Source organism: Littorina saxatilis, linkage group LG16, assembly GCF_037325665.1.
Source record: "Littorina saxatilis isolate snail1 linkage group LG16, US_GU_Lsax_2.0, whole genome shotgun sequence".
Lineage (NCBI taxonomy): Eukaryota > Metazoa > Mollusca > Gastropoda > Littorinimorpha > Littorinidae > Littorina > Littorina saxatilis.
Window position 1 is genome coordinate 21725032 of NC_090260.1, and position 16700 is coordinate 21741731.

The window sequence follows — 16700 nt, forward strand, 5'->3', positions numbered from 1 at the left end:
GTACTTGTTTGTAACAAGTAAAAAAGACATTCTCCTCACCCCGCGCCCCCAAACAAAAACAACAACAACCAACCAAACAAAAAACACTTTCACACAACAATGGTAACATTGTACATGTAATGGTGCATATTTACGCAATGAACCATGTATCCATAATCCAATACTGGCAATAGTATAATCCAAGTGACGCCCCAAAGCATTGAAGCTCAAACTTACTATTAGGCCTAAAAAAAAAATAGTCTGTTTACGGTAACATAGGCCAATAAAAATAGTGTCGGTAGGTCGGGATTTCTTTAATTTTTTTGTAAAATTTTTTTCTCCAAAAAAACATATTTTTCAGTTATTTTGCCAAAAAAACAAAGACTCCCCCCCCCCCCCTCCCCCCCCTCCCCCCCCCAAATGCCAAAAAAAGTCTAGGGTCGCGTGAAAAAATAGGCTCGGTCAGGATACCGTAAACAGACTTTTTTGGGGGGGCCTTAGTTATCAGTTTTCAGTCAGCACAATTTAACTCTCAAGCCTCGCGCAGTGTTCTGTTCCATCTTCACTTCTCTCCATATCATTCAGTCAACAAGTTATAGATACTGTGATAAATTCTCCAATAAGTTCTTTATCAACCTTCGCCTCTGTCCAATCCCATCTCCACTTGTTTTTCAAACTTTCATCCAATTTTGAACATTTGCTTCGTTCGACAATGTCTTTGCGGTGCACCATTTTGTTTCGCAAACCGGAAAAGGCAAAGGCAAAGACTGTACTAAATACGATTCCGAACTGTTTGAGAAATAAATGCCGTTTGAGAATAAACTCGTTAAATATCATTTGACTCGGAAAAATAGATTACTCCAGCGGAATTCATAAGTTATGTTCACGGATCTGCGGAAAAGTACCACCCCTGCTTCTGTGTCTGAACAATAAATGAAAATAGTTCACACAGAATAACCAACACTGGGCTGCAAATAAAGGCATACACACATTTACCTATTTATAATATAATGTGAAAGAAAAGTGTGTACCAGACACTCACCTGCACAAGATGATCAAACAGAGGACGAAGTTTGAAGAGTGGATCATGATCCGGTTGACCAAGCGGGATGAAGCGTGCATTATCATTGAGGTGAAAGAATGCTAAAATCGCATTGAAGCGAGACCTTGTCAGGAGGCGTGAGGCAAAGGTGGTGGAGAGAGCAGGGTGAGTAGACCAGTAGTCCTCTATTTTGGGTTTCTTGACCAGTCCCATGTGCACTAAAATTGCCAGAAATTTTTTCATCTCATCCAGTGTGACCGGCGTCCAGATGTTGAATATTGATCTTGCTGACAGCCCTCCAGCAGCTTTTATCTCATCACACGTGGTTCTCGCATATCTGTTGGTTTCCGTTTTGAACAGCTCGATTACAGACGGTGTTACGATGAGTTTATAGAAGTCCAGAGGAGTGGGTGTGGCCTCAAATTCCTCTGGAAGATTTAGGCCTGAGCCACCCTCAAACGGGGCTGACACGGGAAAATTCTTCAGGGACTGTGTCCAGTCTTCCATCCATTCACTGTCACTTCCATCGTCGAACATAGCTGGGAAAGCGCCAGCGTCTGGTTGCTCAACATCATTGTCACTATCTATGTCAGCGGGTGCATCATGCACAATGTCATGATCGACACTTTCATTGTCCGAATCATCACCAAAATCATCGTTCATTGGCACAAACTCGTCGCCAGAATCTAAAACACCATCTCCACTATCATCATCACTAATGTCAAGATCAGAACCGTCCTGCATAACAAGTTCTAGTGTTCTTTTCAAGTTGATACGCCTTGTAGTAGAACGATCCGCCATCTTGGAAATGTCGAAAACACGTGGGTCGCACACCATAAAAAAAATCAAACATTATTCACAACAATTGAAGGGAAGGAACTGTGTACAGTGAATAGTACCACAGGAAACAGACAGAAATTTACTGCGGAGGTTGTTTCCCTTGGTCAAAAACTTGACTAAATGTAAAAATGAAACCTGCTGGGGTGGAGCGGTAACGCCCCGCTCCGGGGGTAAGGGGGGCGGGGCGGGGCGTTACACCTCCACCCCAGCAGTTTCATTTTTATATTTAGTCAAGTTTTGACTAAATATTTTAACATCGAGGGGGAATCGAAACGAGGGTCGTGGTGTATGTGCGTGTGTGTGTGTGTGCGTGCGTGTGTGTGTGTGTGTGTGTAGAGCGATTCAGACTAAACTACTGGACCGATCTTTATGAAATTTGACATGAGAGTTCCTGGGTATGAAATCCCCGAACGTTTTTTTCATTTTTTTGATAAAAGTCTTTGATGACGTCATATCCGGCTTTTCGTGAAAGTTGAGGCGGCACTGTCACGCCCTCATTTCTCAACCAAATTGGTTAAAATTTTGGTCAAGTAATCTTCGACGAAGCCCGGGGTTCGGTATTGCATTTCAGCTTGGTGGCTTAAAAATTAATTAATGACTTTGGTCATTAAAAATCTGAAAATTGTAAAAAAAAAATAAAAATTTATAAAACGATCCAAATTTACGTTTATCTTATTCTCCATCATTTGCTGATTCCAAAAACATATAAATATGTTATATTCGGATTAAAAACAAGCTCTGAAAATTAAATATATAAAAATTATTATCAAATTTTTTTTTTCGAAATCAATTTAAAAACACTTTCATCTTATTCCTTGTCGGTTCCTGATTCCAAAAATATATAGATATGATATGTTTGGATTAAAAACACGCTCAGAAAGTTAAAACGAAGAGAGGTACAGAAAAGCGTGCTATCCTTCTCAGCGCAACGAATACCCCGCTCTTCTTGTCAATTCCACGGGCACTGCCTTTGCCACGGGCGGTGGAGTGACGATGCTACGAGTATACGGTCTTGCTGCGTTGCGTTGCGTTCAGTTTCATTCTGTGAGTTCGACAGCTACTTGACTAAATATTGTATTTTCGCCTTACGCGACTTGTTATTATTATTAGTCCAATGATAATCATTATGTTGCCTCTCCTACAAACTAATCACAGAAAACAGCCACACTATGAGCATTATTCAGCAAAACGTTACTGCATGTGCAACAAAGACTTACTGAAAAGTCTCCAAAAGATCAGTGATCAAGCAATCAACCCAGGTTGGCCTTCAAAAAAAAAAAAAAAAGTCACGTAAGGCGAAAATACAACTTTTAGTCAAGTAGCTGTCGAACTCACAGAATGAAACTGAACGCAATGCAATTTTTCAGCAAGACCGTATACTCGTAGCATCGTCAGTCCACCGCTCATGGCAAAGGCAGTGAAATTGACAAGAAGAGCGGTTTAGTAGTTGCGCTGAGAAGGATAGCACGCTTTTCTTCGTTTGAACTTTCTGAGCGTGTTTTTAATCCAAACATATCATATCTACGTATATGTTTTTGGAATCAGGAACCGACAAGGAATAAGATGAAAGTGTTTTTAAATTGATTTCAAAAATTTAATTTTGATAATAATTTTTATATTTTTAATTTTCAGAGCTTGTTTTTAATCCAAATATAACATATTTATATGTTTTTGGAATCAGAAAATGATGGAGAATAAGATGAACGTAGATTTGGATCGTTTTATAATTTTTTTAAAAATAGGTGTGGTTACCCGACCTACCCTATTTTTAGGGGCCGATCCTATAACTTTTTATTACATTTCTCAAAAAAAACCCAAAAAAAAACCGAGTGCAAAAAACGCAATGAAAGCGAAAGCGCCCGAGTCGCACACTTATTTCCCTGTCAAGTAGGTTTAATTTGTACACATTAGAAAAAAATGTTTAAAAAAATAAGTGATTGCCTACCTTCCTACCCTATTTTTTTTGGCTATGTTACCGTAACCACACCTATTTTTTTTTTGGCCTTACAATTTTCAGATTTTTAATGACCAAAGTCATAAATTAATTTTTAAGCCACCAAGCTGAAATGCAATACCGAAGTCCGAGCTTCGTCGAAGATTACTTGACCAAAATTTCAACCAATTTGGTTGAAAAATGAGAGCGTGACAGTGCCGCCTCAACTTTCACGAAAAGCCGGATATGACGTCATCAAAGACATTTATCAAAAAAATGAAAAAAACGTCTGGGGATATCATACCCAGGAACTCTCATGTCAAATTTCATAAAGATCGGTCCAGTAGTTTAGTCTGAATCGCTCTACACACACACACACACCACGACCCTCGTCTCGATTCCCCCCTCTACGTTAAAACATTTAGTCAAAACTTGACTAAATGTAAAAAGGATCACACCTCAGGGATGGCCAGTTTCCTTCACTAAGTGTACATGTATACATAGTTATTTTGTTCTCTCTTGTATTGCTTTTTTAAAAACATCTTTTCATACTTCATGAAATTTTGTATTTGATTTATTTTAGGCCTAAAAAAAAAATAGGTGTGGTTACGGTAACCTGACCTACCCTGTTTTTAGGGGCCGACCCTATAACTTTTTTTATTACATTTGTCAAAAAAAAAAAAAAAAAAAAAAAACCGAGTGCAAAAAACGCAATGAAAGCGAAAGCGCTCGAGTCACACACTTATTTCCCTGTCAAGTAGGTTTAATTTGTACACATTAGAAAAAAAAATAAAATAAAAAAGTGATTGCCTACCTTCTTACCCTATTTTTTGGGGCTATGCTACCTTAACCACACCTATTTTTTTTTTGTTGCCTTAAAATTTTAAATAAATTTTCAGGAACAGAAAAACAAACCACCATGGTCCATGCTGAGAAAAAAGGTCTGACAAATAACACTGGAAATAACAGTTACCTCCCTTGGCTTGCAACATTTTTGCCAATTCAAAGAGATGTAACCGGAAATGATTTTCTCTCCTCCACACAAAAGAGTGTCAAAACTCAGATCGGAACCGCTAGTCAATCATTCAACTTTTTTGTTCTCGAAACATCAAAAACCAGAATTTTCGCCTGAGGACATAAATAAAAAAAAAAGAATTTCTGCCGGAAGATTGACAACCATATACTCTCCTACAATTTATAATGATCATCTCTATGAACTAATCTAAAATACAGATAGACAATTACCATTAATTTGTCTTGATTCCAAGTCTATTTGAAAACATTTGGTCATGTAAAGAGGGAAAAGAAAAAGAGAAAAGTCATAAAAGAACAAAATGAGGAAACTGATCTTAAATCCAATGCCATTTAGGGGGATGGTCTCTTACAATGTCAGTAACACAAAGACAGACAAACTGAGAGACAGACAGACAGACAGAAAAGAGTATACCTCCACGGTCACTGGTTGAAGCGGTTGCCTTTCTACCTCTACGACAATGGGTTGTCTTTCTTCTTCTTTAACGACAATGTGAATCCACTTGTGATGGTCTGTTTCTTCCTCCTGAACAAGAATCTGCTGTCCTTCCTCATCTATAGCACTGAGTTGTCCTACATCTGTTACAACAATGTCCTGTCCATCTTCCTCTTTTACAGCAATGAGTTGTCCTTCCTCCTCCAAGACAATGAGTTGTCCTACATCTTTTACAACAATCTGTTGTTCATCATCCTCTTCCTTCTTGACAGCAATGTGCTGTCCTCTTTCTTCAAGTACCTCTTCTACAATGAGTCGTCCTTCTTCATCTTTTACAACAGTCTGCTGTCTTTCCTGCTCTACCACAATGGGTTCTTCTTCTTCACTCTTTACAACAATCTGTTGTTCTCCGTCCTCTTCCTTCTTTACAGAAATCTGTGGACTTTCCCTTTCTCGGTCTTCTTTCTTGACATCAAGACCAGCACCCCCATCTCCTGATGTGACCATCTGTTCATTACGCTGCTCCATGGCCTGATAAGGTTCCATAGTTCTCGCAACTCCACTTTAAGCGGGTTTCTCCTCTTCTGACAACCAGTTGCAGGCTCGCAGCATTGATGGAGGCTTGATCGTAACTGAAATCAAAAGAAAAAGCACACACAAACATTACATAAAGGTACAGTGCTTTCTTCCTTGAAGTACGCAACGTCTGTAACACCCGAAGCAGAAAATGTTCTTTGCCAGAATATATTCTACATGTATCCGTGTACAGTACAAGATACTACTTCTAGTTCTGACGCAGGGCGGGGATGTAGCTCAGTCGGTAGCGCGCTGGATTTGTATCCAGCTGGCCACTGTCAGCGTGAGTTCGTCCCCACGTTCGGCAAGAGATTTATTTCTCAGAGTCAACTTTGTGTGCAGGCTCTCCTTGGTGTCCGAACACCCTCGTGTGTACACGCAAGCAGAAGACCAAGTGCACACGAAAAAGATCCTGTAATCCTTATCAGAGTTCAGTGGGTTATAGAAACACGAAAATACCCAGCATGCTTCCTCCGAAAACGGCGTATGGCTGCCTAAATGGCGGGGTAAAAAATGGTCATACACGTAAAATTCCACTCGTGCAAAAAAACACACGAGTGTACATGGGAGTTTCAGACCACGAATGCAGAAGAAGTTCTGACACTGATCACACATTTTGTCATGAACAGTTGAAAACATTTGTTGATTACCCATGGACTCACAGTCACTGAATCAACATGAATCCATCCGCACTGGCTATATGTATACAAGACCTGACCACTGTATACACTCTGGCGTTAACTTACGGTCGCGAAGCGAATTTGCCATTCGACGTCAGTTTGCGATAGGAACCCAGAGCATTTGATTATGAGAGTACAAAATCCCCAAAACCAGCTGATACTGCACGGCCTTTGCTGTAACATTGATTACATTCTCGGAGTATGCATAAAAGACTTGAAAACCTCATCAACACTTGGGAGTTTCATACGACGCCATCATTATGAGTATCAAAGTACGCTTGGGACCAACAAAAACAAACACACACAAAACTGATGATATATAATATACCCTGTAACTAAGCGCAGGGGTGTGCAAATCCACTAACCCGTGACCCGGGGGGAGTTAAAAATTGGCCGGGTTAGCTGAGGTCTTTGAGTAGCATTCCCGTGGGTTAGCTAAAAATTTCACAAACAAAACTCAAGATAGAGCTTAAAATGCCAACTCCTTACTAAAATGAATGGCCAAAATACATTTCCCCTTGTTTTTCTTAATGAAAACAAAGCCCAAACCGTAGCCCAAACAGTAAGTACTGTTTCTAAGGCGCTTTTTCTGAAGTATTGATCGTGTTCGAAAATGTCGTCTGCTTCAACGATGTGAGTTACATCCCTTAGTTTAGTTTTACATTTTGACCAATGAGAAAGCGCTCCCTAATTTGTTACGGGCCACTGAAAAACAACCATGGCGTTGTTTAGGTTCGGGTTTTCTACTTCAAAAGCGGAAAGGCACCTGAAAGGCCACAAGGCACCAACACGAGCTCCTGAGTCGGTCTCTGATGAGGAACCCTGCTGCACAAAAGATCTGTCATAGAGACGGTCAGACCAGAATCGCATGTTTGAAGTTTCCTTGTTAGGCCTAAAAAAAAAAATAGGTGTGGTTACGGTAACCCGACCTACCCTATTTTTAGGGGCCGATCCTATAACTTTTTATTACATTTGTCAAAAAAAAACAAAAAAACACCAGTGCAAAAAATGCAATGAAAGCGAAAGTGCCCGAGTCGCACACTTATTTCCCTGTCAAGTAGGTTTAATTTGTACACATTAGAAAAAAAGTTTAAAAAAAAAAAAGTGATTGCCTACCTACCTACCCTATTTTTTTGGCTATGTTACCGTAACCACACCTATTTTTTTTTTGGCCTTATTGACTTACTTCTTTGTTCTTAGTTCGGACAGACTGGTCGTCGGCAGATGCTACCTTTCAGTGACTTATAATCCAATGTTTCTGTGTGTGAAACTTCATAGACAAAACAAGAAAAGTTGGAGTGGGTTACCTATTTTTTTCCCGGGTGAGCTGGAAATGAGATTCTACTAAGGCCAACAAAAAAAATTGTCTGTTTCTGGTCACCCGACCGACCCTAAATTTCGGCGCCGACCCTAAACTTTTTTTTTCCAAACTCCAAGGATCACAAGTTCAATGCACTCCCAACTGTGCTACTGAGGCCCCAGCCTTCTACTAAAATTCTTATTTGTCCAAGCTCAAGATGTAAGATGTCTCAAGTCTTCTTTTCTGTTTCATCATGGAAATATCAGACCAGGTAAACAAAGAAAAACATGTCATACTCTTTCAGTCTTTGTCACAGATTTGTAAATGTGTTGAGTGTCTTGTCTCCAAGTATAGTGAATCCAGTCTCTTTGCGCGATTTTTAAAGTTAGTTTTATTGGTCTACATTTGGGGTAAAAAAAAAAATTAAAAATAAAAATTCTACCTACCTACCCTATTTTTTTTTAGCCATGTTACTAGAAACAGACACATTTTTGGGGGGGGCCTAACCCGTGGGTGAGTTGTTTATTTTTAAATTTGCACACCCCTGAAGCGTACATTATTGCCAGCCCAGTATGCACTCCGAAGAAGAGATAGAGTAAGTCAAAACCTCAGATTGATTTTTCATTGGCTACTTCTTAACGACTTGTAACTGTAAGGGGGTATTTCATTGGCTTAGAATTCTGAATCTGATGTGATGTGATACATTGCTTCATCCAGATAACTGGCGTTGGCGCAGCATGTTTTTTATCATCCACTAGCCAGGCCTGGGAATGAGTTTCTTTCTTTATTTGGTGTTTAACGTCGTTTTCAACCATTCAAGGTTATATCGTAAAAGAAGTTCGGGTGTACTGACGGGAAAATGTTGCGTTTTAAGCATTGTTAAGGGCACACGGAGGCTCTTTTCTTACACAATTAAAAAAGGACTTCGTCGTCTTTACGACAAAAGGTGTATCATTCCCAGGCCTGACTAGCGGAAGAAATGTAGGACATGAACCGTTACAGTTGACACGCCACTTGTAAAACTCAAATTTTTCATAAATATTCTAACATTTTTTGGGTGCAAACTCATTTGAGCAAATCCTCATTATACACTCATAGAAATACAATCAAGAAATTTAATTTCCAATGAGCATACATGCTCTTACAAAACAATGAAGTAGCTATGCGTCAAATGTCCCACTTTGAAAGTGTCCGATATTGTCATTTTGGGGCATTCTAATAACCTTTTCAAGACCTTCCAATTGATAAAAACTGATGAAATTATCTCTCTGAAGGGTTTACTTTAAGAAGGAGTGGTGCTATTACTATTAGTATATTAGTAACTTGCTGCTTTCAAAGAGAAATTATTCTTGAAAGGTAGACTGTATCTTGCTGACCACGTTTTTCGCATGCCCACCCTGTTTCCCTCTGCAAACATATAACAAGACGAGACATTTTCACGCATGCATTCTATCGCTCCAACGTACATGAAAACACACGTGGTAAAAGGCAGCAACCAAGCCCATCTCGGAAAGTGCTGCTGGATAAAAGACGTAAACGCCGCCCGGGGCTTGCCACTGCTTGGTATTTATAAGGCCCAGCCTTATCGTAAGCCCTACATGTCACACTCAGCACGAGTAATTCACTGCAGTTGCTGGCCCGTAGAGTGCGTTCTTTCACAAGCAAACATGCTGATTACATAGCGACTGCTTTAACGCACCTCGAGCTTACATAGCCAAGTCAGTGTTCAAATAGCGATTTTCTCCCGAATTCCTGAGGGTAAAGGGGGACAATCACATTTTCGTTGTGTCTTAAACACACGACACAGCTCCCTCTGCTCTTGGCGTGGGTCCAGAAAGGGGGCTAGCTGCCCTTGGTGGCGTTCCCACTCGCCCTGCAGGAGTCCTCGTGTTTCTCGGGAGAGAAGTGAAAGTCGCTAGAGGGGTGAGCTTCAGCTCACTCTTTGTCTAGGGACGCTTTTGTTGCCCTGCTTTTATCCTGCCTTTTTAACCCTGAGCTGTTTGGCTTGTTTTTTCTTGGTGACCGTACCGTACCTTGTAAGTGATGAGCCAAGTTGCTAAACACAAACTGCCAAACACCACCTTTGCTGATAGGCGGGAAACGTTCATCTGGGTAGATAACTACCTTCCAACGGACACCACTGCTCTGAGGGAGCAAGATTGGTCCCTTAATATGGACCAAACAGCAAGCGGTTCTGACCGCGCCCCAGATATTCCCATGGAATCACTGAATGAGACTGACCGGGCCAGCCGGACTGGTCAGTCCCCAAAATCCAAACAGCTTAATAAAGCAATCACCAATGAGAAAACCAGCATATCTTCTCCTTTCAAGAGAAAGAGATTGCGGGAGGACGACCCTGAGGGGGGGCAGAGCTCTCCGGAATCTCTTCTCTTCCGGGATAGCCCCCCACGCTCTCAGATTACTGATCATTTTGAGGAAGACTTCACCGAAGTCAATCGTAAGAAGCCCAAAAAGAAAAAGAAGCAAAAGGTCCTCTGCGAGGGTCCCCCTCTTCAGGGAAACACAGGTATTTCCCATGCAACATCTGCCCGGGGGGTCGACACCTCCCAACCCCTAACTGAATCACAAGAAAACCAGACAACTCAACAGCCACTACCACCTGCCAATACACACACACACACAAAACAAAGACCCCGAAGAAAACTTCTTTACCAACCCAAGCAACCTCCTCCCTCCTTCTTAGAGTTCCCCGTGGTGGTGCAGGACCTGAAGGAGGGCCCTGCAACATTGCAGGGACTCGGCCTCAGGAGGAAAAAAACTTTTGACCTTGCCATCGGCGAGGTCAAAGAAATACGCATGCTGGCAGCTGGGAGCGTCCTGGTAGGGTGCTCCTCAGCATCACAACAAAACAAGCTATTGAGGCTGGACTCGATCGGCGGCATCAAAGTGAAATGCCACCGTCCGGAGGTAACAACCGAAGGTGTCATTAAACGCATACCCACAATACATTCAGGAACAGACCTGTCTGAGATGGCAGTGGGCGTGCGCGTCCGGATGGAGGATGGGAGTCTTGTAGAAAAGGGCCCCTCCTCGGTTCGATCTTTTCGCCGTCTTCTCCTTAGGGATGGGAAACCGTCTCAGGCGGTCCGTGTCACGTTTACAACGGCAATTCTTCCAGACAGCGTCGTTCTGGAGAGTGAGGTGTACGGCGTCGAACCCTACACTCCTCCAGTGCGGCGCTGTACGAAGTGCCAGAGACTATCGCACCTAAAACAACAATGCAAATCAAAAGTGCAGATCTGCCCCCGATGTGGCTCCAAGGGCCACGACGGAGCGACGTGCACCAAGGCCAAACATTGCGTAAACTGCAAGGGCGAGCATTCCGCCGCTTATCTTGGATGCCCGGAAATGAGACTGAGGCTGCAGGCCAACAAGATCAGGTCGGCAGCATACATACCATATTCTGAGGCCCTGGATCGGGCGCGGCGCGAGCTCGCCAAACAACAAAATAAAACAGCGACTGCCCCAGCGGAAATGAGGGACTCCTTCTGGCGTCCCCCTCCGCAACCGATCCGGCGGACCTCAACCCCCCGGTCCGGGTACTCTTTGGCTGTCCAGAGACCCCCCCTGGGTGGGCAAGTAAATAAAATACAAGAAATCAAAAACAAAATGACCGAACATGACAATACACTCCTTCCAGTTCATGCGGACAGTTCTGCTGCAACCGCGAAGCACCAAACAACTTCGCAAAATCCAAATCCTGGCCCCCAGGCGCCCTGTAAGTCTCAGACGGCTCGGGCAGAGGCGCCGCTTCATGGGACCCCCGGGTTAAAGGCCTCCCTCCTACGCAAAGCCCAGAACAGGAAGGAGGACTCGAAAGAAGAGCAGCTCTTCGAGAGGTTGATGGGGAGAATGGAGGAGGGATTGGCCCAGAGATTCAGAGAATACAAACTTAAAACTGAACAGGAAATAAAGCAGCAGATGAGGGAGGAGCAGGAGAAGGCAGAGCTTGAGCTAGCCGACGCTGCACTAGATAAGCTAAAAACAGGAGAGCAATATGCAAATTTAAATGAACAACAAAGAGGCCTTCAAGGTTTCATCGAGCAGTGCCTCGGCTTCATGGTTAAGGCCAGACAGATGCAGAGTCCTCTCGACCTGATCGACTCCCTCTCAGCTACATACACACAACTCTCCAACACCAAGGTTGAACGCTTCATTCCGGGCGGCGCCACTCTGGCGCTGGGCGCTCTTGCTGGTGCCAAGCAGTTGTCCGTGACGGATATGAAAGCTGTTAAAACCACTTTTTAACCTATTTTAAATCTGCCCTTTAACTTACCTTCTTTGTGCGTGTTAAAATGGCTGAACAAGGTGAAAGCGGTCACGGATTTATCATATTACAGTGGAACTGTCGCTCTATCAACTCTAACTTCTCTCAGCTATATAATTATATATCAAATCACTCTGCTGACATCTTAGTTATCCAGTCAGTCAAGAGAAAACGCTCCCTACTGCCTTCTATAGATGGTTTTGACTTCCCTCCCATAGTAGAGCAAAAGGGCTCAGGGCAACTCATTCAAACAGCTATTTATCTAAAGTCTTCCTTAAATTACAAACCCTTTGCACCTCTCATCCCTAGTTCAGAAAATCTCAGTACATGTGCTGTTGAAATCGAAATAAAAGGATCCAAAAACCTCAACATAGTTAACATATATTACCCCCACGGGTGTAATAAAAAAGGAACTACCGACTGGCTAAAATCCCTGGATCATGGCAGGGCACACTGGTGCGTGATGGGTGATTTTAATAATCACCACCCTCTGTGGGACTCTGCTAACCCTAGATACAAACATGCCAATAGCAACCTTGCTGACGTCATTTTGGAAACTGACTTTTGTATACTAAACGATGGCTCGGCAACCAGACTTCCAGACAGAGCTGACCATTCCCCGTCAGCAATCGATCTCTCCCTTTGCTCAAATGCCATAGTCACTGACATCGACTGGAACGTTTTCCCGGACGCCCTCGGCTCCGATCACTTACCCATTGTTCTTACCTTCCGCCACTTCGCCCCTAATCGCAATAACTCGGAGGTCAGAAAAAAGTACAATTACAAACAGGCAAATTGGGACAGCTTCCGTGCGGAGCTCGAGGGTGTCAGGGAGGAAACTCTCCTTACGGATGACATCGAAGCCTCTTACAATAACATACGTCAATGTATACTCACTGCTGCCAATAATCACATTCCGCTTAAATCAGTAAATCCTAACTGTAAGGCCAAAAGGAATGAGTGGTGGAATGCAGACTGTGATGAAGCCTTGGCAAACAAGCGATATCACATTAGGACATATCTCAGGCACTGCTCAGACGCTAACTTCACGAATATGAAGTCAGCTGAAATACAATTTAACCAGATCACCGCTGAGGCTAAACTTCAAAACTGGGAAAACTTTGTCCACAAAGAAACTAAAAATTACAAAGACTGTGGCAAAATCTGGAAGAAAATCCGCAGATTTAAATGTAGATACAGAACTAAAGAAAAGCCACTACTATCGGGTGATAAAATGACCACAACTGACTCTGAAAAGGCAAACCTATTAGCAGATACCTTTGCCAAAAATAGTCAATCAAAATCCCTAGATACTGAACGACTCAATTATAGGTTAGATCAGGAGAAGGGTTTCACATACCCCCCAGATGACAACCAGTTGCCTATAAACTGCATGTTTAAGGCAAAAGAAGTCCAAAACGCCATCTCTTCTGTGAAAGACCCAAAAAAATCCACAGGTTTAGACCCAATATCATATCACATGATAAAACATCTACCACCTAACTTTGTTAAGTTGCTCACTCAGTTTTTCAACCTATGCTGGTTAAAGGATACTATCCCCGCAGCGTGGTCAGACTCACAAGTAGTAGCAGTATTGAAGAGCGGAAAACCGGGCAATCTACCTGGCAGTTACCGCCCCATATCACTAACCCCCCACCTCAGCAAGATCTTTGAGCGTGTGGTGAACCAGAGGCTGGAGTTCCACCTCAATAAACACAATATCATTCCTACATGCCAGGCAGGTTTTAGGCAAGGTCGTTCGTGTGCGGACCACATTGTGCACGTCACTGAAAAAATCAAAAAGACCTTGGCACATAGTAATAATTCTCTTCTTGGAACCTTCTTTGATATTAAATCTGCGTACGACAGCGTCTGGCATGCTCGTCTACTCCTAAAACTCGGCAGAATCGGTGTCTCTGGCCACATGTACCAATTCATCAAAAACTTCATCAGCAATCGCAAGATGTCTGTCCGGGTGGGCTCTTCGGTGTCCGAAACCCATGCGCTGGACATGGGGGTTCCCCAGGGCAGTATCATCGCGCCAAACTTATTCAGCATCATGCTCTATGACATTACTTCTGTTAAGGTTGACGGTGCCAGTGTACTTCTGTATGCGGACGACCTCGCCTTAATAGACACTAATAGACCACGCCATAACAGAGTTACCAACACTGTTGACTTATCTTCTTACCAAACTAAAATCGACAACCTCTGTCAATATATGTACACCAACGGCTTCCAACTAGCCTCAAATAAAACAGTCTTTCTTGTTGTCTCCCGTAGACAACTGTACAGGAACTGCAGTATAAAGATAGGTTGTGATATTATCAAACCGAGCTCAGAAGTTAAGTTCCTCGGCGTTATCATCGATACCCGACTTAACTGGACCAGTCATATCGAACATCTGATCAATAAGGCCAACAAGGATCTTTATATCATACGCTACCTGGCGTCCCAATCCTGGGCCAGAGGGCGTAAGTGTGTCACAGAGGTAGTGCGGGCATTAATTCGCTCCCGCCTCCTTTACGGGTGCGAAGCTTATTTCGCGACGCGCCCGGCGCTCATGAAAAAACTGGCTATTATAGAGTGCAGGGCGCTCAAAATAGCTCTGGGACTCTCCCAACAAGCGAGTAAGAGTCGAGTCTACAGCGAGTGTGGGTGGCTGCCCCTTGTGGATGAGATAAAACTCCGTTCAGCTCAGTATGCTGTCAGAGCCCACGCGGTAGAGAACTCTGCCTGCGAGGTCCTGACTGACTTTTTTCCTCAGCACCAAAATTATGAGGCCAACACCAAACATAGCACTCAACTCTTGGCCAAAACGCTACCCTTATCCGACACAGTAAACCGCATTCTAGCCGATAGCGGGGTGAAGGTCAGTGAGCTGGCCAGGGTCCCCCCGCCCTCCTACCCGCCTTGGCTTGAGGAAACCCCTACTATCATATACGACAGTGAAGATAATACTACCAAAAAAGATAACCCCGTCTACCTAGCTACTGTTACAAAAGAAACCCTAAACTACAAATTCTCGGAGCATTTAAAAGTCTTTACTGACGGATCCAAATTTGCAGACGGCAGCGTTGGCTGCGCCTTTGTGATCCCAGATCTCAAAATCTCAAGGAAATATACTCTTAATAAAGACATCTCCATATTCTCAGCCGAGCTATTTGCCTTGCTCATGGCATGCACTTTTATAAATGACCTCCCAGTCACACCGCGTGCGGTAGTTTTCTGCTCTGACTCGCGCTCTTCATTACAAGCTCTGCATCGAAACACATCAAATCGGGCAGAGCTACAAAGAGAAATCCTCTTTATATGTCACCAGTTAATCTCATCCGGCACATCCGTATCATTTCTCTGGGTCCCCTCTCACGTAGGGGTCCGGGGAAATGAACTGGCGGATGTCGCTGCCAAAGAAGCGGCAGAATCTAGCCCAGCTAACACTAACATCGGCTACTCAGTAACCGAGTTCTACAGTAAAATCCGTAAACTCATTCGAAGTCAGTACGTAACATCTCTGTCCTATCAACCCATTGATATGAACGATCTACACCCCGATCTCCCAACAAACCTCCTCACTATCTTCAGACGCCTCCGTGCCGGCGGCTGCCGCTTCCATATCTTTAACAAGTCCTGCCATTGTGGAGAACCCTATTCATTTCAACACATTTTCGCTCCATGCGCCACAACTAGAATTACCTTTAAATCCTTATATGACCATATGCAGCTCCATGGTCTGAGTCCCCAGGATTATCTGCGCAGTAGCAGTTCTCTAGGCTGGTCACACAGCTTGCTGCTGTGCCGACTGGTCAGGGACTCGGACATGGGGCTGTGGGTATAACTAAGCCCAGATTATCACATCAGCGTGTTTCAGTTTGAGGTCGAGTGGCTCCCGCCATCCCTCCTGATTCCAGCGACTACCTTCTAGACAACATATCCTCACCCAAGGCCCACTAGTCGCCAAACTGTACATATTGTTTTTATTACCACGGCCTTCGTGGCTTACATCTTAATCCTTTTATTTGTAAAAAGTTTTGAGATTTATTGTTCGTGTTCCTCTTACTTGCTCATCTATTTGGTTTTATTGGTGATCCTGAAAGGTTCCACTTTTTAACTCGATTTGAAATTAAAAAAAATAATATTACAAGCCCGTTATTCAAGATATAGAATACAGACTTATAATTCTTACCAAGAAACATCTTAACTACTTTTCATTTTAACAAATTCCACAGAGCATTATCAACTCAACCCCACCCCCTGCCCTCCTCTCCTTATTTTTTGTTTCTTTCTTTCCTCTTTTTGAAAGCGGACAAACACTCAAGTCCTTAATGGCTCAAAACCGTAGGACTTTTAATATTAATTTTAACGTAAGCCCAGACAGCATAACGCCACGACTACATCATTGAGTCACATAAAGCTTAGCGAGCCCTAACAGGTAGACTTACCTAAGTCTCTTGTTATGGCGCGCTCGGTGCAATACGTCTGTCTTCTTTGGTCTTCGATATTAGGTCCAAGGTATAACACTAAAGCCCGCCGAAGCGTGGCTTATTGGTTCCGGTCACGGGAGGGGAAAAGGTAGTTGTTTCCCTTACTCCGT

General features: G+C 43.2%; 1 protein-coding gene across 3 annotated transcripts in view; it reads right to left on the minus strand.

Moving 5' to 3' along the window:
- LOC138951462 (uncharacterized) overlaps positions 1-16700 on the minus strand; it is a 54544-nt gene that overhangs the window by 37604 nt on the left and 240 nt on the right. For 2 of the 3 annotated variants that reach the window (XM_070323056.1, XM_070323058.1), the window contains exons 1-2: positions 16549-16657; positions 5242-5894 (exon numbers count right to left, since the gene is read on the minus strand). In XM_070323056.1, the coding sequence (XP_070179157.1) occupies positions 5242-5808 (567 nt within the window). In that variant the 5' untranslated portion in view covers positions 5809-5894; positions 16549-16657. Of the gene's footprint in view, positions 1-5241; positions 5895-16548; positions 16658-16700 lie in introns of those variants that run through there. The other variant, XM_070323057.1, reaches the window with a different exon arrangement.